Source organism: Chlorocebus sabaeus, chromosome 8 (genome assembly GCF_047675955.1).
Source record: "Chlorocebus sabaeus isolate Y175 chromosome 8, mChlSab1.0.hap1, whole genome shotgun sequence".
Classification (NCBI taxonomy): domain Eukaryota; kingdom Metazoa; phylum Chordata; class Mammalia; order Primates; family Cercopithecidae; genus Chlorocebus; species Chlorocebus sabaeus.
In genome coordinates this window covers 7438220-7463765 of record NC_132911.1, presented here as the reverse complement: position 1 = coordinate 7463765, position 25546 = coordinate 7438220, and the positions used below count along the sequence as shown (strand labels likewise).

At 41.9% G+C, this 25546-nt stretch overlaps 1 protein-coding gene across 4 annotated transcripts in view; it reads right to left on the bottom strand.

Moving 5' to 3' along the window:
- Positions 1–3112: 3112 nt before the first annotated feature.
- Positions 3113–25546, bottom strand: part of MCPH1 (microcephalin 1) — a 240000-nt gene continuing 217566 nt past the window's right edge. For all 4 annotated transcript variants that reach the window (XM_007961604.3, XM_073017923.1, XM_037985351.2 and 1 more), the window contains one exon: positions 3113–7980. In XM_007961604.3, coding sequence (XP_007959795.2) covers positions 7925–7980 — 56 coding nt within the window. In that variant the 3' untranslated portion in view covers positions 3113–7924. The remainder of the gene's footprint in view (positions 7981–25546) is intronic.

The window sequence follows — 25546 nt, the reverse complement described above, 5'->3', positions numbered from 1 at the left end:
GAGAGGGGAGGGGAGGGGAGGGGAGAGAAATGCAGCCTTTCTAGCCCCAGATGTACTGAAGTAGAATCTACCAGTTAACAATATCCCCACGTGATCTGAATTTGTATTAAAGTTTGAGATGCATTTGTCCAAATCCTTTATTAAATTGGTATGCTTAGATTTTTCTCATATAATCTTCAAATGAAATTATAAGGGGCATGATTATAAACAATTATCTAGCAATGATATCTCTTAAGTCCTTGGATGGCATTTCCAAAAACATGAGATAACATTTACTGTAACTCAAGGTGAAAAATGTTTCATCAAAGACTGTGCCAATGTCTGCCCAAAATAATGGGAGCAGCTACAAGGAACACAAAGATGCTCTCAGGGACCGTCAAGGGAAGTCTCATTTGTGACGTCTCTGCAATGTGCTGCGTTTCACTTTTGAAGACGTTTTCCGAGTTTGATCTAAGTTCTCCGTCGTGCATATACCATTTCGGTTTGGGACATCTTGGGGGCACAGAGAGGAAGCCTCGTGGGTCAGGAGTTCTGGTATTGCGATTCTTTGCATGAGTTACCGCTCATGGGTGGCATGACTTTCGAGGTCTTGGCTTCTTTGTCAGTGATAGGAGAGACTGAGCCAGACCAGCAAGTTTCAGGCAATCTCAGAAGTATCTACAAAGGCACTGTGCAGCTTACCCTTGTGCAGAGAAAGATGAGATCCTTGGGTGAGGATCTGAAACCCTCATGTGACCACCTCCCACGCCAGCTTAATGAGAGCAGTCCTGATACCATGTTTTTACCTATTGTATTCTTTGTGCATCCTCATTTGAACAAAGGATGTTGCTATTGAAAGAAGGCTGAGAACAAATGTCTATTAAGGAAGGTCTCATGGAAATACTTTGATTCTAAGTTTAAGGACCATGTAGTTACCCTGAAGTCAATGGGACACAGAACACGTATAGCACTGAGGATAGTGACCTCAGTAAACATTGCAAGATTGATCATTAATTGTCATCTGTAGGATGCAGTAAATTCCTCTTCAAAGTTTAGCCTGTTCCTGTCTTTTAAAATTTAAGAGGGAGAAAATTGTTAAGTACAATGAGTTCTCTGAGTTCCTCTCCAAAGAACCAATGTGTCAGGATGTTCGGCTGTTCTTTGTTCTCCACTTTAAAGTTTAACTTTCTCGTTCTTTACGTCTGTTTGCCCCTAGTTTCAGTAAACAACTCCCTCCTAGCCTCTATCACCTGCTCTGTCCTTAGTCACCTGTTCTGTGCCTAGTCATCCATAGTCACCTGCTCTGTCCTTAGTCATCCTTAGTCATCTGCTCTGTCCTTAGTCATCTGTTTTGTCTTTAGTCACCTGCTCTGGTCTTAGTCATTCTTAGTCACCTGCTCTGTCCTTAGTCACCTTTAGTCACCTGTTCTATCCTTAGTCATTGTTAGTCACCTGCTCTGTCCTTAGTCACCTGCTCTGTCCTTAGTCAACCTTAGTCATCTGCTCTGTCCTTAGTCACCTGTTCTGTCCTTAGTCATCCATAGTCACCTGTTGCGTCCTTAGTCACCTTTGTCCTTAGTCACCCTTAGTCACCTGTTTGGTCGTTAGTCACCTGCTCTGTCCTTGGTCACCTGTTCTGTCCTTAGTCATCCTTAGTCACCTGTTCTGTCCTTAGTCATCCTTAGTCACCTGTTCTGTCCTTAGTCATCCTTAGTCACCTGTTCTGTCCTTAGTCACCTTTGTCCTTAGTCATCCTTAGTCACCTGTTCTGTCCTTAGTCATCCTTAGTCACCTGTTCTGTCCTTAGTCATCCTTAGTCACCTGCTCTGTCCTTGGTCACCTGTTCTGTCCTTAGTCACCTGCTCTGTCCTTAGTCATCCTTAGTCACCTGCTCTATCCTTAATCACCTGTTCCGTCCTTAGTCACCTGCTCTGTCCTTAGTCATCCTTAGTCACCTATTCTGTGCTTAGTCACCTGCTCTGTCCTTAGTTGCCTGCTCTGTCCTTAGTCACCTCTTCTGTCCTTAGTCATCCTTAGTCACCTGTTCTGTCCTTAGTCATCCTTAGTCACCTGTTCTGTCCTTAGTCATCCTTAGTCACCTGTTCTGTCCTTAGTCATCCTTAGTCACCTGTTCTGTCCTTAGTCATCCTTAGTCACCTGTTCTCTAACCGTCCTGCCACTCTGGCTCGCACCCCTGCTCTCTTTAAAATAGCCAATCGGAATTAGCGTAGACTGTGCAGTCCAACCCTAGTAAATAGGGGAAAAATATAGCAGTAGGGCTAGCTGTGTTAGGAATAAGGCCCCCTTCCCCTCCCTTGTCCAGTGTGCTCTTGCCATTGTTCCATCTGTGAGATGCACACTTCTATAAAGGTAAATTGCCTTGCTGAGAAAACTTTTGCCTGAGTGCTATTTTCAGTTGGTGGCACCAAGCATTTACTTCCAACATCATCCCATCCAACAGCCTCACAGTTGCCCTGTTATGGCTGAATGAGCTTGTAGTATAGGCCTGGGGAGCATGAACACAGATTCCAGAGTGAGACTGCCAGTGCCGAAATGAGACTGTTAGTAGTTTTTATTTATTCCACTTTTGTTCTAGGTTTCACTGAGGAAATGTTGGTTTCAGGGTGCTGCTCAGATTCCCCTGGGCTGTTATCTGCATATTACTTTCTGTCTGATGGGTCCTCTGGGTAGCTGACACTGACATGGAGTTCAAAGAGTAAGAGATGACCAAGGGTGACTCCTGGGAAAAATAAAAGGGAGTAGAAGCAGGCTGAGATATGGAAAACCTTCCCGCACTGTGGTGGTCTCACAGCTTAGACCACATTACAGGTCACATGTGGGCTCGGCCAACTCCACAGGGAGTTCTAGGGTGAGGAGCCTCATGTTGGGCTGAATTAGCCAGGCCCCTGTGCCTTTCTGTGCCCACTTCTTGGCTGGGGACTGCCAAGAAAGAGCATGGCGTTAACTTGAAAGCCGAGGTCGATCTTAAATGAACTACCAGATGCAGGTTGGAGAGTGTTAGCTACCTGCACTCATCGCTGTGGAAGAGATAGTTCTTTCTCTAAGGGAGATCTGAGAGCTACTGCCCTGGGGCTGCCATGTAGCTCTTGCTCTCTCTTTTTTAAAAAAATAGCTTTATTGATGTATAATTCACATGCCTTAAAGCTTACCCAGTAAAAGTGTACTGTTCAGTGATTTTAGTAAATGTATAGTTATGTAACCAAAATCACAATCCAGTTTTAGAACGTTTCCATCATCCCAAAATGTTTGCTCCCTCTTCCCACTCCCATCCCCAGCTGCAGGAGACCATGAATCTGTTTCGTGCCTCTGCAGTTTTACGGTTTGTAGAAATGGTATCTAAATGGAATCATACAATCTGTAGTCTTTTGTGTCTGACCTCTTTCACTTGTGTTTCTGAGGTTCATTCATGTTGTTGCACGTGTTAGTAGTCTGTTGCTTTTTAGAAGTGTGCTGAGTAGCATTCCATGATGTGGATATACATTTTGTTTATCTACTTTTCAGGTGATGGGCTAATTTCTGGTTATTATGAATAATGTTGCTATGAACATTTGTATACAAGACCTTGTGCAGATCCATGTTTTCATGTATTTTGGTTACATACCTAAGAGTGAAATTGCTGGGTCATATGGTAATTGAATGTTCAATTTTTTAAGCAACTGCCAAATGGTGTTTCAAAGTGGCTGTATCATTTTGCAGTCATGCCAGCAATGTAGGAAACTACATATCGCAGTTTCTCCATATCCTGGTCAGATTTTGGAATTATCAGTCTTATTGTTTGCAGTCATTCTAGTGGGTGTGTAATAGGTATTTCATTGTGCCTTTAATTTGTATTTCCCTAGTGACTAATAATATTGGCCATTTTAATGTGCTTATTTGTATATCTTCTTGCGTGAATTGTCTTCAGCTTTTTCTATTAATGAGTTATGAGTTCTTTACATAGTGTGGGTACAAGTCCTTTATTAGATATATGGTTTGCAAGTATTTTTTCATAGTCTGTGGCTTGTCTTTTCATTGTTTTTTATGGTTTCTTCAGAAGAGCAAAACTTAAAATTTTGATGAAGTCCAACTCATTTTTTTTTAATGAATTGTGCCTTTAGTGTGATATCTAAGAAATCTTTGCCTAACCTAAGATCAGAACGATTTCCTGCTGTGCTTTCTTCTGTACATTTTATTTTTTACATTAGGTCAATGATTCTCAACTGGAAACAGTTTTGCTCTCCAGGGCACATTTGGGAATATCTAGAGATGTAGATTGTCACAACTGGGTATGTGTCGGGGGAGGGGTGCCACTGGCATCTACTAGGCAGAGGCCAGGATACAGCTAAACATCCTACAGTGCACAGGACAGCTCTCCACAGCAAAGAATTATCCACCCCCACAAACGCCAACAGTGTTGAGGTTGAGAAACCCTGACTTAGTCCATGTTTAGCTAATGTTTGTGCATGGTGTGAGCTAAGGATCCTAGTGCTTTTTTTTTCTTTCTGCCAGCACCATTTGTTGAAAAGAATATGCTACTATACTGAATTGTCTCAGCAGCTTTGTTCAAAGTCAATCGGCCATAAATATGAAGATTTATACCTGAATTCTCTATTCTGTTATTTGATTTACATGTCTATTCTTTTGCCAATAAAATACTTTTGTTGTTGTTGTTGTTTTTGAGATGGACTCTCCTAGGTTCAAGCTATTCTCCTGCTTCAGCCTCCTGAGTAATGGGGATTACAGGTGCATGCCACCATGCCTGGCTAGTTTTTTATATTTCTAGTAGAGACGAAGTTTCACCAAGTTGGCCAGGCTGGTCTTAAACGCTTGACCTCAAGTGATCCACCCACCTCAGCCTCCCAAAGAGCTGGGATTACAGGTGTGAGCCACGGTGCCTGGCTGATACTTTGTGATTATTGTAGTTTCATAGACAGTTTTGGAATCAGGTTCTATAAATCCTCCAACTTTGCTCTTAAAAAAAATTGTTTTGTCTACTAGATGTTCTTTGCATTTTCATAAAAAATTTAGCATCAGCTTTTCAAATTCTACAAAAAAGCCACCTGAGATTTTAATGGATTGCATTGAATCTATACATCAATTTGAGAACTACCATCTTAACAATATTGCATCTTCTAATCCATGAACTTTGTATATTTCACTATTTAAATCTTTAACTTCTTTCAGCAGTGTTTTACGGGTTTCAGTATACAGATGTTACACTTCTGCTGCCAAGTCTATTCCTATTTTGTTTATTTTTAGATGCAATTTTAAATGGAATCATGGTCTTAATTTCATTTTGAATTGCTTATTGACTATATATAAATACAATTCTGTTAGTTTTGTATATTAACTTTGTATATTACAATCTTGCTAAACTTGTTATAAGTTCTTGTAGGGTTTTTTTTTTAATTCCTTACAATTTCTATATATAGTGTCTTATATTCTTGAGAAAAAAGACTTTTATTTCTTCACTTCCAATCTGTATAGCTTTAATTTCCTTTTATTGCCTTCTCTGGGTAGAATCTTTAATACAACATTGAATAAAAGTGGCGAGAGCCATAAGCCTTTAAAAAATTAACAAGAATGCAGAATCCTGAGAACCTCTAGTCTTATATGTTTTAAGTAAGGCTTTGCAGACCCACAGTAAGCTACTAATAGGATTGTTGGAAGGGTAAAATGAAGTACAACATGTAATACGCTTAGTGTAATGTCTAGCAACAGTTAGTCCTCATGAAATATTAGCTTTCAGAAAGAATCTTGACTGGCCGCTGGCAGGCCAGCATCAGGGATCAGAACTTAACATTGAGGACTGAGGCCTGGGTGGGCAGAGGCTGGGCTGGCTCCATGGCTGATGTGGTGGATGATGGAAGTTGTCTGTGGCTTGTCCCCAGCATGAGTCAGCACAATGTTTGTCAGCCTCCTCAGGGATTTCTGGTGCTGTGGGAGCGCTCCCAAGCCAGGATGCTTGTGGTTATAGAGAAATGTAATGTGAAGCGAGTGGACTCAGGAATGACGCATTGTATCGAAGTTCAATTGCTGTTAGAGGATGAGTATGATGAGGGGATGATTTGGGTGTATACATTATTTTAAAATCAAGAGAAAACCCTTCATGATTTCCAGTTTATATGGTTTTCTATAGAATGCCAATTTCTATAGAATGCACTGCTACGTCCCTTCTCAAAGGTTCATTCTAGAAGTTGATCATTCTAGAAGTTGACATCTGTTGAGGGACTTGAAATTGGAGGTAGGAACAACAGCTGAGATGAGCAACAGATAGATAACCTGGAGTGGGAACAGCACCACAGTGAGGGCTCAGTGGCACCTCCAACCTCGCTGGGACTCAGCATCTCGTTTTCCTTGCAGAGATCCTTCGCCTCCTTGGTTACATGTGTTCCTAGGTATTTCATTCCATGGCTATTGGAAATGGGATTGCGTTCTTGATTTGGTGCTCAGCTTGAATGTTATTGTGTATGGAAATGCTGGTTTTTGTACATGGATTTTCTGTCCCGAAACTTTACTGAAGTCGTTTATCGGTTCCAGGAGCCTTTTGGCAGAGTCTTTAGGGTTTTCTAGGTATAGAATCATATTGGCAGTGAAGAGAGACAGTTTGACTTCTTTTCCTATTTGGATGCCTTTTATGGTTTATTCTTGCCTGATCACTCTGGCTAGGACTTCCTAGGATTTCATTTGTTTAGAAGGTGACAGACACATCAGTGTTTCTTATTCATTTATTTATTTGAGATGGAGAGTTGCTCTGTCGTCCAGGCTGGAGTGCAGTGGAGCAATCTTGATTCACTGCAACCTCAGCTTACCGCAACGTCCGCCTTCTGGGTTCAAGTGATTCTCCTGCCTCGGCCTCCTGAGGATCTGGGACCACAGGTGTGCGCCACCACACCCAGCTGATTTTTGTATTTTTAGTAGAGATAGGGTTTTGCCACGTTGGCCAGGCTGGTCTCGAACTCCTGACCTCAATGATCTGTCCACCTCGGCCTCCTAAAGGGCTGGGATTACAGGCGTGAGCCGCCGTGCTCAGCCACAAATCGGTGTTTCTATGAATCAGCCCCAGCTGCCAATTTCCTCTTGAGGACGGCAGGCAAAACGTGGCCAATGGATGTTGTGATCCCTTGTTGGTGATGCTTTGTTCACCATAAAGCAGGCTTGCAGAAGTAAGACACTCAGATGGCACCAATCATCCTGTGTAACACCCCCCATACCTATCTCCTTTCATTACTTTAAGAGAGGAATCTCCGCTAGATAAAAGTCACCTTAATAACTGGCAAATGTCTTTCCTACCTAACAGATAATGTATTAATAAAGATCTTCGAGTCTAAGCCAAGAAGCTTTCAGAGCTCTCTAGTTGTTCTCAGTAATAAAACAATGCCAGTGAATTTCCATTCTGTATTTGGCAGCACCGTGTTCTAATGACAAAGGTCCTGGGACCTTTCAATTAAGATCATTACCAAGCTACAAAGACTGGAATTCTATAGAAGAGGCTGACAGGTCACCTGAGGTCAGGCATTTGAGACCAGCCTGGCCAACATGGTGAAACCCCGTCTCCACTAAAAATACAAAAATTAGCTGGGCGTGGCGGCCCATGCCTGTAGGCCCAGCTACTCGGGAGGCTGAGGCAGGAGAATCGCTTGAACCCAGGAGGTGGAGGTTGCAGTGAGCTGAGATTGCGCCATTGCACTCCAGCCTGGGAATTAGAGCAGGAATCCATCTCAAAAAAAAAAAAAAAAAAAAAAAGGCCCGAAGCTTCTCTGAAACACAAATTCAGTCATCAGAAAGTCACCTGAGAGTTCTTAAGCGCCACAACGCGTGGCAAACATGATACCAAAAGTCATCTTGTATATGCCAGTTCCTTCTCTTCACAATTGTTTCTCACTTGAACATCCAAAGACGGTTTTGCAAGCTGTGCAGTCAGCACAGGCCAGTGAGGTCACTGTCATTGTGGCAATAGGTACTTTTCAGAGGCACAGACCTTGTGCTGGGTGATGGAATCTAGAGAGAGAGGGAAAAGCAGTTTAGCATTCGTAATAGCTAGCCACACAGGAAAGTGATAACCTGTTTGTATATACATGAAACTATATTTAAAAACAAATGGTCAAGAGCTGTGTTGTCCATAGGCCCCCCGTCCATAGAGCACACATGACTTTTTAAATTAACATGAAACAAAATTCAATACAATGAAACATTCAGGTCTCAGTCACACTGGCCAGTCCCATTAGATGCAGGACACAGATGACGCTCCCATCGTGGCTGAACACTCGGTGGGCAGGGTGGGAAGCTTGCCAGCCTGTGACACAGGAGTTCTCTAATCTTAGCTCACCACTTCCAATACTCTCGGCATAAGGCAGAGGAAAAAGAAATACATAAATGAGTTTTAACTGTGACACCAACAGTGAGAGGTGAGCCGTGCCATCCTATCTACCCAGCATAGGTTATTTTTATGGAATACCAAGTGAATAAGCATACTTCCTAAAACTCAGTTCTTCATGGCTCAAATTAAAGGAGATCTACAGTCCCATCAGTTTGAAACTCGACTATTTTACGAAAATTACAAGTTGCACCTGGTCCAGGCTAGCGCTGCAGGTGCAGCTGAAGGATCAGCACAAGTGATCCTGGCAGCTGGCGGAAACGACCCCTCCCTCTTTCCTCCGTCCTGGCCAGTGTCCTGCACTGCGTTCTATTCCTACTGCTAGAAAAAAAGGAATGAAGTCCACTGTCAGCACTGATTGGATGATAAGGTAGATTAAATCAATCAATTGCAATTAAAGAATCACAATGATTGTGTGATTATAGAATTACAATTACAGAGTTATATTTGAAGGAACTTAAGAAGTCACACAGAAGAGTGATAGAAGGTGGAAAGCTATACTGCTGGTATGGTACAAAAAAGAAAAAATGGGTTTATTCTATAAATAGTTTTTAAATGGAAGAAAAAAAATGACTTATCTTAGTTACAGCTCAAGACAGTGTCCCAGAATGTAACTGTTGTCTTCTCAATACAAATGTGCCTCTACCCAGGAGGCCTGGGCCAGTGAGGCACTCTCAGGTGAATTTCAGAAGGGAGGAACACTAACATTTGTGATAGCTTATATATATAAGAAATGATACAGTTAATAACATTGTGTGTAACAGTTATTATTAGTACTAGGCATACTACTTCTCTCCACAACAGTGAAGCAGGTATTATCATGATTCACATTTTTTTCTCTTTTTGAGATAGGATCTTGCTCTGTCACCCAGGTTAGAGTGCATTGGTACAAACATGGCTCACTGCAGCCTCAGTCTCCTGAACTCAGGTGATCCTCTAGCCTCAGCTTCCCAGGTAGCCAGGACTACAGGTGTGCACCACCACACCCAGTTAATTTTTGGATTTTTTGTAGAGCTAATGTCTCACTTTGTTACCCAGGCTGGTCTCGAACTCCTGGGCTCAAGCAATCCTCCTGCCTCAGTCCTCCAAAGTGCTGGGATTACAGGCATAACACACCACACCTGGCTTGATTTTTCTTATGCAAACTTTTGCCATGTGTAAGTTTCAATTTCTTATGTATTCAAATTCTATCAGCACTTTTTCTATTGCATCTGGCTTTTGAGTCATAGGTAGGTGGAAGCCTTTCCCGATACTCAGGTTATAAGTCATTCAGCCACATCTGTATGTTCTTCCAGGCTGTGAAAATTCTCTGGATTCAATTTTTACACTTAGTGTTCTGACTAGGTGTCAATTTTGAAAAACCAGAAAAAAAAATGCAGAAAAAATGATGCTCTTTGCAAATTCATCTAAAAATTCAATATAATCCCCAAATTTCAAACTTTTAAAAAAGAAAAGGACACGTTTATTCTAAAGTTTATGGGAAAGAAAAAAAATGCATAGGAAGATGATTTTAAAAAAGAGAAATAATGAGAAAAAATTTGACATACCAGATATCAAAACAGTCTGTATAATTACAGCAGTAAAATAGAGGTTAGCACGGAATAGACAAACAGATCAATGGACGAGAATAACCAGAAACATGCCCACACCATGTGGGAATGTAAGAGAGGACTCACGGGGGCATTATAAATCAATGTCAATAAATGAGTTATTACAAACGACATGGTCCCCTCACATTATATAATAAGTGAAGTGCAGACGCATTAAAGGTCTAAATTTTTTTTAAAACTATAAATAGAATAATATGAGATTATTTTTAAAGCTCAGAGGGTGAGGAAGACCTTTCTAAGCAAAACCACTAAGTGTATGTGCCATGGAGGAAAAGAGGTGTTTAATTTTATAAAAAATAATAGTTAAAAATTAAAAACTTGGTAATACTTAAGTCACCATCAGCACAGTTAAAGAGACAGAATTTTGTAACATTTACAGCAAAAGTTTAATGTCCGTATTACATAAGCACGGCTATTAAACAGGGTGAAAAAGATAAATAACCCAATTTCAAAAGAGGCAAGGGATCAGGGCAATTCATGAATGATAAATCTCCTAAGATATTCAGACTTATTAGGAATTTAGTAGCCAGGGAATTACAAATTAATGAGATCTATTTTTTTTTTAACTAATCAGATCACCCAACATTGAAACTATGGGTTATGTCCAGTATTGGACATAGGAATTTATAGGACATAGGAAATAGGACTTTATATACTGTTAGTGATAGTGTAAATTGGTGCAGCCTTGTGTATCGGAATGTAAGTACACATATCCTAGGGCACAGTAATTCCACTGCTTTGAATCTATTTTACAGAAATCTTCATGTGCCCGGGCTTGGGCTAGAATAATTACAGCTCAAGAACATCTCTTAAAATTGAATTCAGATTGTTCAATTAGAAAACACACACACACACACACACACACACACGAGTTTAAAATAGCAGAAGTCAGCTGTGTGGCAGGGTTCATGCCTGTAGTCCCACCTACTTGGGAGGCTGAGGTGGGAGGACTGCTTGAGCCCAGGAGTTTGAGGCCAGCCTGGGCAACACAGTGACATCCTGTTTCTAAAATAAATAAATAAATAAATAAGCAGAACAATAAAAATAACAGAAAGACATTAATTTATTATTGTAAATTAATTACCATACCTCCCTATGGTTAAAAAGAATGAAGTAGCTATAGATGTGTTAAGCTGGAAGGATCTTCTAGACATAGGGTTAAATAAAAACTCATGAAAAAACATGTGACTCTCCAATTTATATAAAAACAAATCCCTAAACAATATCTATGTTTATATACATTTATTTCTATGTAAATGTGTGTTTTTTTTTTTTGTTTTTTTTTTAAAACAGACAGGATCTTGATCCATTGCCCAGACTTGAGTGTAGTGGTATGATCATGGCTTCCTGCAGCCTGGAATTCCTGGCCTCGAGTGATCCTCCCACCTTGGCCTCCTGAGTAGCTAAGACTACAGGCATGTGCCACAACACCAGGCTACTTAAAAAAATTTTTTTTTGTAGGGACAGGATCTTTCTGTGTTGCCAAGGCTGGTCTCAAACTCCTGGCATCAAGCAATCCACTCACCTTGGCCTCCCAAAGTTTTAGGATTATAGGTGTGAGTCACTGGACCTGACCATAATATGTTTACATTCATAAATATGTTTTTAAAAGAAATCTAGAAGATACACTTCCATCTTTATTGTAGTTACTTTAAGGAAGAGTTGTAAGACTGGGGGACCCTGTGTACTTCTCTACTGTTTGAGTTCTTTGACTATGAAATCAAACATCACTCCATCCACCCATCTACCCATCTACCCATCCATCCATCCATCTACCCATCCACCCATCCATCCGCCCATCCACCCATCCACCCATCCACACATGTATCCTTCCATCCACATATTTATCATGGTAGGGATAAAGACTGCCTGAAGTATTGATCTTTAAACAGAGACAAGATAGAAGAGAAGCCTACATGTAACCTCATAACAAAGTCTGTACTTTACACCTCTCATGGCCTGCTCTAGGACGTGCTGCCTGAGGAATTACACTGGACTTCTGAGCAGTGGCCTTGAGGTGCACACGGGGCTGTGACTGAGTGTGTGGTCAGCACTCTGGGAGGTCTGAAGTGCATCTGACCACTGAACAAGGGCCGACAGCTCCAGGGTCATGTCCAGGGAGCCCCTCACAGCCCCACGTTCCTAACTGTAAACACACACAGGAAAAATGATTTCTACCCAAGTTTATTTGGCATCTGAAGATAGCCACATCCCCAAATTCCAATGTCACTTCATAGGAATAATCCTCAAACATCCCATAAAATGTGGCCATAGGACAGATGTTAGAGTAATGCCAGTCCTGGCCGGTGGAGACAGAGATGAGTAGGAAGTTGAACTGCCCTTGAGCTGCTCTGTGAAATTTAAATTTAAAAAAAAAAAAAAAAGTTTTTTTCTTTTTCTTTTTTTTTTTTTTTAAAGCAACAGTATTTAGCAGTTCTCGGCAGGCATTTACGCACAAGCTAAAGTTTACTAGCCACGCCTCTGTGTGGTCTTACGGGTAGGATACAGAATCAACATGCTGCCAAAATTAATTTTTTATAGTACGGTGGGCAAGTCACTTTATTTAACTAAAACTGCGATTGCCAGCATCCAAGTGTGGTTAATGGTACGGTGTGCGGAAGTCCAAGAGCGCATGGGACCCATGTGAGCTTTAGCTTTGCTTATCAAAATAAGTAAGCATGTTAGGGCTGGGAGATCTAGCCAGACCTCCACTCTGGTAAGGAATCGCCCAGCTCCCTCACTGTGGGACGGTGGTCACCCAGCCTCTGGGCATCATGGCTTAAGGCAGCCCTTGGCAGTAGAGCCCAGCAGGTTACACACGTTCCTAGAGTCGTTTCTCACAATGAGCCCAGAGCTGCCTGCTGTGTCATTTTCATCTGCTCACATCACATCTCCTCTTTCACACAGCTGTCCTGGAGGCACTGCTTCTGCAGACTGAATACCACCACTCCTTCCGTGATTCTCCCGGGTCCTGACTTCTAGATGCCTCATTCTGGAAGCTCAGAACTCAAGACTAGGTGCCACCTTTGATTCTTCTTTCTCTAATATGCCACATCCAAGCTATCAGCAAGTGCAACTGGCTTTGAAATGTATATTTAAAATCTGACAACTTCACAACACCTCCATCGATACGTCCCTGGTCCTAACCCCTATCAGTAATCACCCAAACCACTGCAAAGGTCCAAGATTGATTTCTCTGCTTCCATTAAAAAACATTTATCAGCACTTTGAGAGGCCAAGTTGGGAGGATCCCTTGAGCCCAGGAGTTCAAAACCAGCCTGGGCAACATTGGGAGACTGTGTATCCATTAAAACAAAAACAAACACAAACAGAGTAAACAAACATATACCAGAGCCTATTCCTCCCACTTAAAATCCTTCTGCAACTTCCATTTACCTCAGAACAAAACCCAAACTTCTTGCTGTTGTTTGTTAAGGTGTCAGTGGTCTGGAATGGTCCAGCTGAAGCTGCCTGCTTCTCCAGCTTCATTTCCTATCGCTTTGTCTTCTCTCCCTTCATTTCAGACACGCTAAACTTACCACTTCTCTTGACCTCTTAGCCCTTACCGTTCCTGGAAGGACCAGTCCAGTAGACCTACAAGAGTCCATCCTTCTCTTCATCATCTGGGCCTCAGCTCAAATGCCACTCACTTGCAAGGGGCCTACCTTACTCCTACTCTCCATACGCACCTGGTTTTCTTCATTGCATTTACCACCATAAGGATTTTTAAAGAAACTGTTTGTTGCCTGTCTTCTCCCTTAAATGTTAAGTCCCACAGGGGCAAAGTCTGTCAACTGCTGTACCTGCAGTGCCTAGAATTTGCTCGGCATATGACAAGTGTGTAGGAAATATCTACTGGGTAAGTGAATGAATGACCTGATACCATGTGGCTGTTTTGTAGCTCAGTCTAATAATACAGCATTTTTTCTACTCTGCTATTTTACTGGAGACATTCACATCGCTGATACTTCTCTAGGACATCCTAAGAATGTGCCACAGACAAGAAAGTCTACCGTTTGCGTGTGACTCCCGGCACACCAACTTCTGTTTCCCATCCAGGAAACGTGTAAGAGGATATTACAGGTGGCGTGTCCCTCATCCAAAATGCTCGAGACCAGAAGTGTTTTGAATTCCAGATTTTTTGGGGGGAGGGGGGCATTTTTGGAATGTACAATGAGAGATCTTGAAGACAGGACCAGAGTCTAAAACCAAAATTCATTTATGTTTCATCTACATCTTATACACATAGCCTAGAGGTAATTTTATACGATATTTTAAATAATTCTGTGCAGAGGCTGGTGTGATTGTCAGGTGTGACAGCATGACTGTAGTCCCAGCTACACAGGAGGCTGAGGTGGGAAGGTCGCTGGAGGCCAGGAGTGAAAGGCTGCAGTGAGCTATGATCGCAGCACTGTAACCAGCCTGGGCAACAGAGCAAAACTCTGTTTCAAAAAACAAACAAATTTTGGGCATGAAACAAAGTCTGTGTACACGGAACCATCAGAAAGCAGAGGTGTCACTGTCTCAGCCCACACCCCATGTGGGCAATCAGTGGTTGTGTGGCATCACCCTTGTTCTCGGCTCACTGCAACATCTACCTCCCGGGCTCAAGCGATTCTCCTGCCTCAGCCTCCCAAGTAGCTGGGACTACATGCGTGTGCCATCACGCCCGGCTAATTTTTGTAATTTTAATAGAGATGGGGTTTTGCCATGTTGGCCAGGCTGGTGTTGAACTCCTAGCCTCAAGCGATCTGCCCGCCTTGGTCTCCCAAAGTGCTGGGATTACAGGCGTGAGCCACCGTGCCTGGCCCTGACTCTGAATTTATATGCTACCAACAAGCAATCCTTTCCTTACACTTATTCACACATAAGTAGTTAACAGTAAAAAATGAGACATGCCATTAACACAGTGGAGACTCATGTGCTCAGGGGAGCTAAGCAGCCAGTGGCATCAGTGGAGAACGGAATCAGCTGTTGAACAGCAGCAGCAACAACACACGACAGCAGGCCTCTGGTCTCCCAACCATGCTGTGCTTTGATTCAAAGGTCAGGGGACACTGCATTTTACGTTTTAGGTGAGAGGGAACATGAGAAGCAGTTACAGGCCCAGGAAGTGGGTCCTCTGGGGACGAGGAGGCATTCTACTGGGTGGCTTTTTAATGGTATCTGCCCCACTGACAATAGTCTTAGAATTTTTAATGGTATCCGCCTCATTAACAATGGTCTTAACACCGACAGCTCCTTTCTGTTGGCTCAGTGTACACAAACTTTGTTTCATGCACAAAATATTTTCTTAATGTTTTGGTTTTTTTTTGAGACAGGGCCTCGCTCTGTCTCCCAGGTTGGTGTGTGGTGGCATGATCATGGCTCACTGCAGCCTCTAACTCCTGGGATCAGGCAAGGCTCTCACCTCAGCCTCCCACGCAGCTGGGACTACAGTCACGTGTCACCATGCCCGGCTAATTTTTTTTTTTTTTCTTTTTTGTCTTAGGAGTCTCTCTTTGATTTTATAAGCGGACATGATTTCTTGTTCCGTTGTGAATGCACACTGCTCTAGGCCTCAGTTAACCCATCACACATGTGCTCCACGCTGTCCACGGGTGCTTTTTCTGCAGTGTTAACATAATCTTCATGGTTGGTATCATCATGAACCCTTGATTCAGAACCATTCTGGCTATAGCTTCATCAGTCAGTGAAATGAACAACTGGAGCCCATTATCAGTGTTAAAAACAACATTAATGTCTACGTCTTCCAGCTGACTGATGAACTCGGAAGGTATATTTTTTCCATAGGTAAGGAGGTCAGACGTCCTTTTCTTCTCACTTGACAAGCTGAATTCTTCTAAGTCACCACCTTGTTCATCATCATCACTGAACACAGTCATAGGCCAGAGGTCACGCCAGGCATGCACAGCTGTACAGTCTTTAGTCACTGTGTTGCAAGCGTTGGCAACAGCGTGTGTGGCTCCGTCGTGCTCAACTCCTGAAAATCTTCTACACCTACACCTGCGTTCCCTGCTGCAAGCATGCAATTCAAGAAAGTGTTTTTATACTTACTTTCCATTGATCTAAAGATACCCTGGTTACATGGCTGAACTAAAGAAGTCACATTTGGAGGGAAGTACACAGCATCAATATTATCTTTGATGACAACTTCAGCTGGGGGATGAGCAGAATAGTTGTCAAGGCATAAGAAAATCTTGCTGTCACCATCCGGTCCAACTTTTCTTCAGCGAGCACAAGAGGCCTGTGCGAAATGTTTGCAACACCGATCAGAAAAGATGCTCCTGGTGACCCAGGCCTTTTTGTTAGTATAATAATGGACTGATAAGAAATTTATTCCTTGAGAACAGCAAGGACAAAAGCTTTTGCCCATGAGAGCAGGTTTACACTTATTGCGTGCCTGCTGCATTTGCACAGCACTGCACAGTCATTCTGTCCTTGCCATCCTTAAATCCTGTAGGGGCTGTCCCATCATCTGTAGTCAGCATCTTTCTGGGGCAACAGCACCCAAATGGTGATGTCTCATCAGCAATACAGACTTGTTCTGGCATCAGATTTTCATCAGTGATAATCTTGGCAAACTCGTCAATGAGTTTTGACTCTGCCTTGTGATCTGCAGATGCTTTAAAACTTGAATTCCATGTCATTTCTTAGTATCTACAACCAGCCTGTTGAATATTCACAGTTCTCTTCAATTTTCAGTTCATCGGGATAGATCTTCGCTTGTTTCATGATCAGCATACCACTGAGTGGCACGTGGTCAGTGTGATGCACGTGTTCAGATCTAGTTTTCCAATACACGATTGACGTCTTCATTTTTAGCTGTATGCAGAGTTTTTCTATTTTTCAATAACTTCTGCTCATCACATTCAGCACAGAACTTCAAAAGTGTATCCTTCTGTGTCTTTAGGTCATATATGGTGGTCATCCCAACACCATACTCTTCTGTAAGACGTTTCACACTTATACTGCTGTTCAGTTCCCCCAACAAGTTGCCTGTGCTATTGATAAACATAAATTCTTCCTCTTTTTCTGATCACTGTTACACATAGGGGGATCTGCAGGCCTTTTTGACATTTTCAGTAATATTTTTACATGACACAGCAGAGAATAAGCAAAAACCACAGTAAGTAATGCATGGAGTTCTTGGCCCCACGTGAGGTATCATGGGGAATCTGTGGTGGGTGCGTCCAGCCTGCACACGTGCCATTTTATTATACGTTGTGGGTGTGCTTGCGTGGGGGAATTTGGGTGTGCATGGAAAAGTTATACTGTAGTTGAAGGGGACTGGGTGGGCCTTTTTTTCCCTTGGGGACACTAAATCAACCGTGTCGTGCACCTGTGCTTTGACTCTGCCCTGTCACATGAGGTCAGGTGTGGAATTTTCCACTTGTGTTGACAAGTTGACACTCAAAAAGTTGAGGATATTGGAGCATTTCAGATTAAAATTAGGAATGTTCAACCTGTATTACGTGACTAGCCTTGAATCCACTATTATTTACTATTTTTTCTGTTACATTTTATAATTGTTTATCATTGGGTATACAAATGCTAATGATTTCAGTGAGTGGATCGTATAAATAGTAATTTTGCTGAATGAGTTGTAACAGCCTATTGACTCTTTATGTTTCTATGTAGACAACTACAAACAAAATGTGCAAACATGAAAACAAAATGTGTCCCTTCTTGTATAATTCTAATTTCTTTTTCTTATTTTATTCCCTTGACTAGGAATCATAGAACGCTGTTGAAGAGTAAGAGTAATAGCATTCATGTGTGTCTGTACCTGACTTAAGCCTTAAACTAAGGTTTTCACCATTCAATATTTGTTGTACGTTTTTTACAGATAACCTCCATAGTTAAGAAAGTTATCTATTCCTGGTTTCTGAAGAGGTTTTTGTTGTTGTTGTTGTTGTTGTTGTTTTTTAAATCATTACTGGGCATTGAATCTTCCCTACTGCTTTTTAACACTACTAAGAAAATTACTGGATTAGAAAAAAGAAGACTTAATGCTATTCATTTATCCTTTCATTCTTAGGTTAAACCACACTTGGTTATGTATGTGTGTGTTTTAAAAACACACTGTCAAATTTGACTTGATGAAATATCTTATTTCGGAGGTTTTTTTTTTTCTTAGATGAGTCTCACACTGTTGCCCAGGCTGGAGTGCCATGGCGCGATCTCAGCTCACTGCAACCTCTTTCTTCCAGGTTTAAGCAATTCTCCTGCCTCAGCCACCTGAGTAGCTGGGACTACAGGCACATGCCACCATGCCCAGCTAATTTTTTCTATTTTTAGTAGAGATGCGGTTTCACTGTGTTAGCCAGGATGGTCTCGATCTCCTGACCTCGTGATCCACCACATCCAGCCTCAGATTTTTATGCACTTGTTTACAAATCAGTTTTTTAAACCAGTATTAGGTCAAGGTTATGCTAGCCTTGTAAAATGAGGTGAATAGATTCCTATTTTTTTCCTGCAAAACTCTATAATGTTTGGTAAAACTTACTACTAAAACTATCTGGGAAGGGTGCCTTTAAAAGTTTGATAGACATAACATAAACTTTACTGTATTAGCTATTTTTTAAGTGTCCACTTCAGTGGCATGAAGTGCATTAGCAATGCTGTGCAGCCATCATCACTATTATCATCAATTTCTAGAATGTTCTCATTATCCAAAACTGAATCTGTAGCCATTAAACAATAATTATCCACTCCCTTCCTGCCTACTCCACCCTTGGTAACTCAACTATACTTTGTCTCTGTGACTTTGTCTATTCTAAGTTCTTATAAGTGTAGTCATATGATATTTGTCCTTCTGTTTCTGGCTTATTTCACTCAACATGATGTTTTCAAAGTTCATCCACAGTGTTACATGTATCAGAAGCTCCTTCCTTTTTAAGGGTGAATAATATTCCACTGTATGGATAGACCACATTTTGTTTATTATGCATCCACTGATGAACACTTGGGCTTCTGCCTTTTGGCTATTGTGAACAATGCTGCTATAAATGTGGATGTACAAATACTGTTTTGAGATCCTGCTTTCAATTTGTTTTTGATATATACCCAGAAGGGGAATTCTTGGATTATATAGTAATTCTATTCATTTTTTTGATGAACTGCCACACTGTTTTCTATTGTGGCTATAGTATCTTACATTCCCAACACTACACGAGGACACAAGGGTTCCAACTTTCCACATCCTTACCAACACTTATTATTTTCTGTGGTTTTTATTTTTGTTTGTTTGTTTTGTTTTGTTTTTAATAGTAGCAATCATAATGGGTGTGAGGTGCTGAGGTGCTACCTCATTGTGGTTTTGATTTGCATCTTCCTAATGATTAGTAATTTTCCTAATGATTAGTAATGTTAACCATCTTTTCATATACCTATTTATATCATCTTTTATATCATCTTTTTTGAAGAAATGTTTATTCAAGTTCTTTGCTCACTTTGAAATCGGGTTGTTTGTTTTTTGTTGTTGACCTGCAGGAGTTCTTTATATATTCTGAAGATTAACCCGTTATTTGCAAATATTTTCTCTGATTCCATAGATTGCTTTTCACTCTGTTGACTGCATCCTTTGATGCACTGAAGTCTTTAATGTGTATATAGTCCAATTTATCTATTTTTACCCTAATTGCCTCTCTGTGGCTTTCATGAGCCATGCCGACCTCTTTTTCTTGCCCACCTTGCATATTATGTGAGACAGAGAGGAGGATCAATCCTTCAGGTATGAACCAGCCAGACTAGAACAAATAATGTCCGATCTGCTCCCTGCAGCTTGAGGAAGGGAACTGGGAACTGGGTTGCCATCACATGCCACAAAACTTGCCTGCAGACTTGAAGATGGCTTTCCTCGATCAGGCATTTGCTGTGTTTGCTGGTTGCTGTATGCATTTGGTGGTTGTTCAGAGCACCTGCAGTGTCACTGCAGACAGCTTCTGCCTGGTTTTAGTGGTTCATGTGGTGGATGAGAGCTTAGCGTTTCCTCGTCTGTCATTTTGCTACCATTCCCGTGTGCAGGTGCCTTTTTAGTGGCTGGTGAGAGGAATACTTTTGATTGCCTATTTGACTTTCTTAAATTGTTACTTTTTAAAATTTTCTTTTTTTGTTGATACATAATTGATTTTTTTTTTTTTTTTTTTTTTTTTTGAGACAGAGTTTTGCTCTTGTTGCCCAGGCTGGAGTGCAATGGCACAATCTTGGCTCACTGCAATCTCTGCCTCCCGGGTTCAAGCCATTCTCCTGCCTCAGCCTCCCAAGTAGCTGGGATCACAGGCATGCACCACCATGCCTGGCTAATTTTGTATCTTTAGTAGAGACAGCGTTTCACTGTGTTGGTCAGACTGGTCTCCAGTTCCTGACCTCAAGTGATCTGTCCACTTTGGCCTCCCAAAGTGTTGGGATTATAGGCATGAGCCACTGTGCCCAGCTGATGTACATATTTTACCTATTTAATTTTTTTAGTGCTTGAGCTTGTTTAGATTTTCTGTTTCTTGAATCCATTTTGGTAACATTTTTCTAAAAATTATCCATCTTACCTGTTTTCAAATTTATTGGTATTAAATTGTTCATCATGTTCTCTTATGATTTTAAAATATCCTTACTATAGCTGCAGTGACAGCTCCAATTTCATTCTTAGTATTTCTCATGGAACCCTCTCTCTTCCTTTTTTTTTCAACATTGTCAGGATTTTTACTATTTATAAGTTTTTTTCCCCACCAAAGACCTCAGTTTTTTGCGATTGCTGAGCCTCTTTTTTGCCCTGCTGCCTGCCATTTTGCTCACATTTAGTATTGTCTCTTTTATTTCTTTCCTCCTGTGTCCTTCAGGATTACTTTACTGCCATCCATTTATTTTCAAGCACCAACATTTAAGAAAAATTGATTAAAAAATAAAATGAGATCATTTCACCCAACTACTTTTTCTTTTGCTCCAAACTGGGGAAGTTTGTGGAACACCAGGTTCTGTGGTATACAGTCTGAGAACCACGACAATCAGTGGCCGTGAAAATGAAAAAGAGTTTTCCACTTGTTGGGCCCAGGATACATTTCTGCCTCTTACCAAGGAAGATTCTGAACTGAAAATCAGGGGCTGGGGCTGGGATTCTGGGTCTTTTGTTAATTCACTGCATGACTCTGGCCTAGAAACTCAGAGGCCCTCAGTTTCCTGCTGTCTAAAAGCAGATTTCCGCAGGTGATCTCAGAATTCATTTTGGGCTGAACCAGTTTGCTTAGGCTACCATAACAAAATGCCTCAGGGTGGGTGGCTTCAACCGCAGACATTTATTATGTCACCGTTCGGAGGGCAGGAAGTCCAAGACCAAGGTGTCACGGGGTTAGTTTCTCCTGAGGCTTCCTGAGAGACCCTTCGGGTTGCAGATGGCCACCTTCTCCCTGTGTCCTCACTTGGACTCTTCTTTGTGCAAATGTATCTTTGGTGTTTATTTGTCTTTCTTTCTTTCTTTCTTTTTTTTGAGATGGAGTTTTGCTCTGTTGCACAGGCTGGAGTGCAGTGGTGGGATCATGGCTCACCACAACCTCCGCCTCTCGTGTTCAAGGGATTCTCCTGTCTCAGCCTCCGGAGTAGCTGGGATTGCAGTCGCCCACAACCATGCCCAACTAATTTTGTATTTTTAGTAGAGACAGGGTTTCACCATGTTGAACACATTGGTCCCACACTCCTGACCTCAAGTGATCTGCTAGCCTTGGCCTCCCAAAGTGCTGGGATTATAGGCGTGAGCCACCACGCCTGGCCTCTTCCTCTTCATATAAGGACACCAGTCATACTGGATTAGGGCCTTGCTCTTATGACCTCATGTTACCTTATTTACGTCTTTAAGGGCCCTAGCTCCAGCTACGATCATGTTCTAAGGACCGGGAAGGCTTCAGCCTATGAATTCTGGGGAGACAAATTCAGCCCATAACATGAGCTCGGTCACTTTAGGTCACTTCGGGTTCAACAGTGACTGCCTAATATGCAACAACAAAAAGGAACACAAGTTCAGCATGCTCCAAAGACACAAGAAAATCTCTCCTACAGTCATAACCCAAAGCATGAATTAAGTCGGTCAATAAGCAAAGACAGCCTAAAACCAAGGGCAGCTTCCCATTAGGAGGTTGAGCTTTGAAGTTTCTTTTATGTCCGTGAACCTTTCTGATCCTCAGAGCTGCAAGGCAGCTGTGACACACTTGAGCATTCGCCCCTAAGCATGGGAGTGTTTGCAGGGGGCTTTGTGAATTTGTAGCAAAATAGTCTTCAAAGTTTCCTGCCACGACCAAAATGCTTGGAGCAGCATATGCATGGCTGGTTTCAGTTCTCAAACCAACCACCACATTTCTAATGGATATAAAATGTTGCCTTGTCTATAATATTTCTTATTCTGAATTGAATAGACAGCTGACTTCTGTGTTCTAGGTTTTTACTATTTTTTTTTTGTCTGCTTTTAATATGCTTTTAAACTTTTTTTTTTTCCAAGACCGAGTTTTGCTCTTATTGCCCTGACTGGAGAGCAGTGGTGTAATCTCGGCTCACTGCAACCTCTGCCTGGCAGGTTCAAGCAATTCTCCTGTCTCAGCCTCCTGGGTAGCTGAGACTACAGGCACACACCACCAGGCCTGGCTAATTTTGTATTTTTAGGAGAGACGGGGGTTTCACCATGTCGGCCAGGCTGGTCTGAACTCCTGACCTCAGGTGATCAACCTGCCTCAGCCTCCCAAAGTGCAGGGATTACAGGCATGAGCCACCACGCCCGGCCTATGCTTTTAAACCTTTACATCTCTGATACAATTCACATCCAGTGAGTTGAGTTCTGTTGGCGTAAGTTTAATGACAGGGACCCAAAAGTTTAGGAAATTTCAAAGATAACCATCTAGGACCATTAGTTTGGCCAATAAATGCAATAAAGGGAGTGCTTAGAAATTCATTTTCTGAGCAAACCTTTCCAAAGCTAATGGTGAAATACTGTTTTAGGAGCTAGCAGTTAATTTTTAAAATATATATATATATATATAGTGTGTGTGTATATATATATATATATATGTTTTTTTTTTTTTTTTTTTTTTGAGACAGTCTCACTCTGTTGCACAGGCTGGAATGCAGTGGTGTGATCACAGCTCACTGTAGCACTGACCTCCCTGAGCTCAGGTGATCCTCCACCTTAGCCTCCCATGCAGCTGGAACTATAGGCTTGCACCACCATGCCCACTAATTATTGTAATTTTTTGTATAGACGAGATTTCACTATGTTGCCCAGGCTGGACTTGAATTGCTGGGCTCAAACGACCCACCTGCCTTGGCCTCCTAAAGTGCTGGGATTACAGGCATGGGCCACTGTGCCTGGCTGATATATACATATTTAAAAGCCTAAACATATCAGATGTTGACATTACCAAATTCCACCAGTTTTAGTTCTCGTTCATTTATATCCTGGTAGAGTTCATCTGTTTTGAGAACAACTCAAAGGAAAAATAATTCTTCATATTGTCTGAATTATGTCTTCGAAATCTACAAACAGTTTCTGATTGGTTGCTGAGCTCCTGGGTGTGGAAACCTGGGTGGGGATAAAATGAGGCCGTCCTTGGAGGACAGAGGATGGAAGGGGGCAGTCCCCATCCTCACTCTCCTCTCTGCCACTTGCCACAGCTTCTGCAGACGGCCTTCCCTCTCTGCGCCTGGTTCCTTATTGAGGCAATGGAAATGTGGACTGCGGTGACTCTGATCAAGCCTCATGTATCTATTGAATCAGGAAGCCTGAAGGCCTGAGGCCTCCCGAGTGGCCCCATGGGAGCATCGTGCATTTTTCTGGTCAGTCGTTAGGGGAAACGACGAATAAGCCAGGCCAGCATGAGAAGGCCTGCATGCTATCGGATCTTTTTCCTGAAAATATCGACATGGGGACATGTTCAAACCAAATTTTCTTTATAAGTTATAAGGAAATCATGTGGAGGCTAAACCTTTTTTTTTTGGCAATGCTGTTGAGAATATTACATTATGTTCCCACAATAGCATAAATGTATGTCTTATCACTTGAATGGAGCCCAGACAATAAAAGGGCGCCTGAGAGTGGAAATGCGCCTATGAGAAAGGCCAAGCCAGCCTTTCGTGATAACAGCAGCAGGGAGGGAAGAGTGCACAGAGCTGACCACAGCACAAATGTCACAGACCCTTGAGGACCGTGCTGGGGCTCAGAGCTCCACCCAAGGGCTAACATCCTCACCCCAGCCGAGTTCCTTCACACCCCAGGGTCTTCGTTTCGTGACTTGTAAAATAGGAATTATATGTCATGGGAGTGTTGGGGGGAAAATGCAATCATTAGCAAATGCTTTCAAATATAATATGTTACCAATATCAGGTAAAGGTAACATTTTATTTCCTAGGGCCGGGAATTTCATTTTTGTTTTCCTGTTTATTTTTCTCCATATTCAACCACCCACAAATGTGCTCTCTCTCAAAAAGAAAAAAAAAAAAAAACCAACAACAACCCCATTTCTCCTTCTGGTTGAATGATTCATCAAGAATCTTGGCCCAAGTACAATACAGTTTCAGGGAAAAAAGACTCCAGGGAATGAATAGGGAACGTAATCATGACCTTTCCGATAACCCCGTTATTAGGCAATGCGGCGCGGATGAAATTCTCCAGGGAGCGAGTGAGTGAGGCCGTGGCTTACATTTTGTATGCTGAGCCCTGTTTGGTGACTTCACACCTCCACCCCCTGTTCTATGCCAGCAAGGTGGGGCAGCTGGGGTGGTGGGCGAGCTGAGGGTCACATCAGAGCTGAGGTCGAAAGAAATTCTTACAAGTAAAATATTCACTAACAATTGTTATGTTCGTAGATATGGAGTTGTTGGTCTTGAGATACAGACCATGCAGGAACAAAAGGCTCGCGGGAGGACGGTGGGGCTAGGATGCTGCAGTCCCAGGGGAAGAGCTGTGGTTTTAGTGCCTACCTTCCTTTCACTCCTCTGGCCAAAAAAAAACTAATAATAATAAAGAAAGGAAAAGAAAAGAAACTTCTCAGAGAGGTTCCTAGTGGCTAAAAAAAACTCCTGATTCTCCACCCCCTGTGACTTTACGACATCTGCAAAACAAGACTGTAAGATACAGAAACAATATGAAGGTACTGAAAAATGATTCTTTTTTTTTCCTTTTTAGAGATGGGGTCTTGCTCTGTTGCCTACGCTGGAGTACAGCGGTGGGATCATAGCTCACTGCAGCCTTGAACTTCTGGGCTCCAGCCAAGCTCCCACGTAGCTAGGACAACATGGGCCACCATGCCTGGCTCAAATTACTCTTAGATGCCCAGGGACCCTATCTTACACAGCAGTTGATATTCCAGTTTGAATAAATTTAATTGATTTTTTTTGAGTATTGTCTTTTCATAATTTAACTTAAAATAACTTTTTCTTTCAATTTGATGCCTTAAAATGGTTTGATATATTCCTAGTTTTTCAATATTGCGATATTTTGAGAATGAAATATTGTCCAGAGAAGCATTTGTTATAATGGAAATTAATGGGAGGAAAAAAAGTCTCCAAAAGACACAATGTGCTTTGTTGAAGGGATGATGAGGAC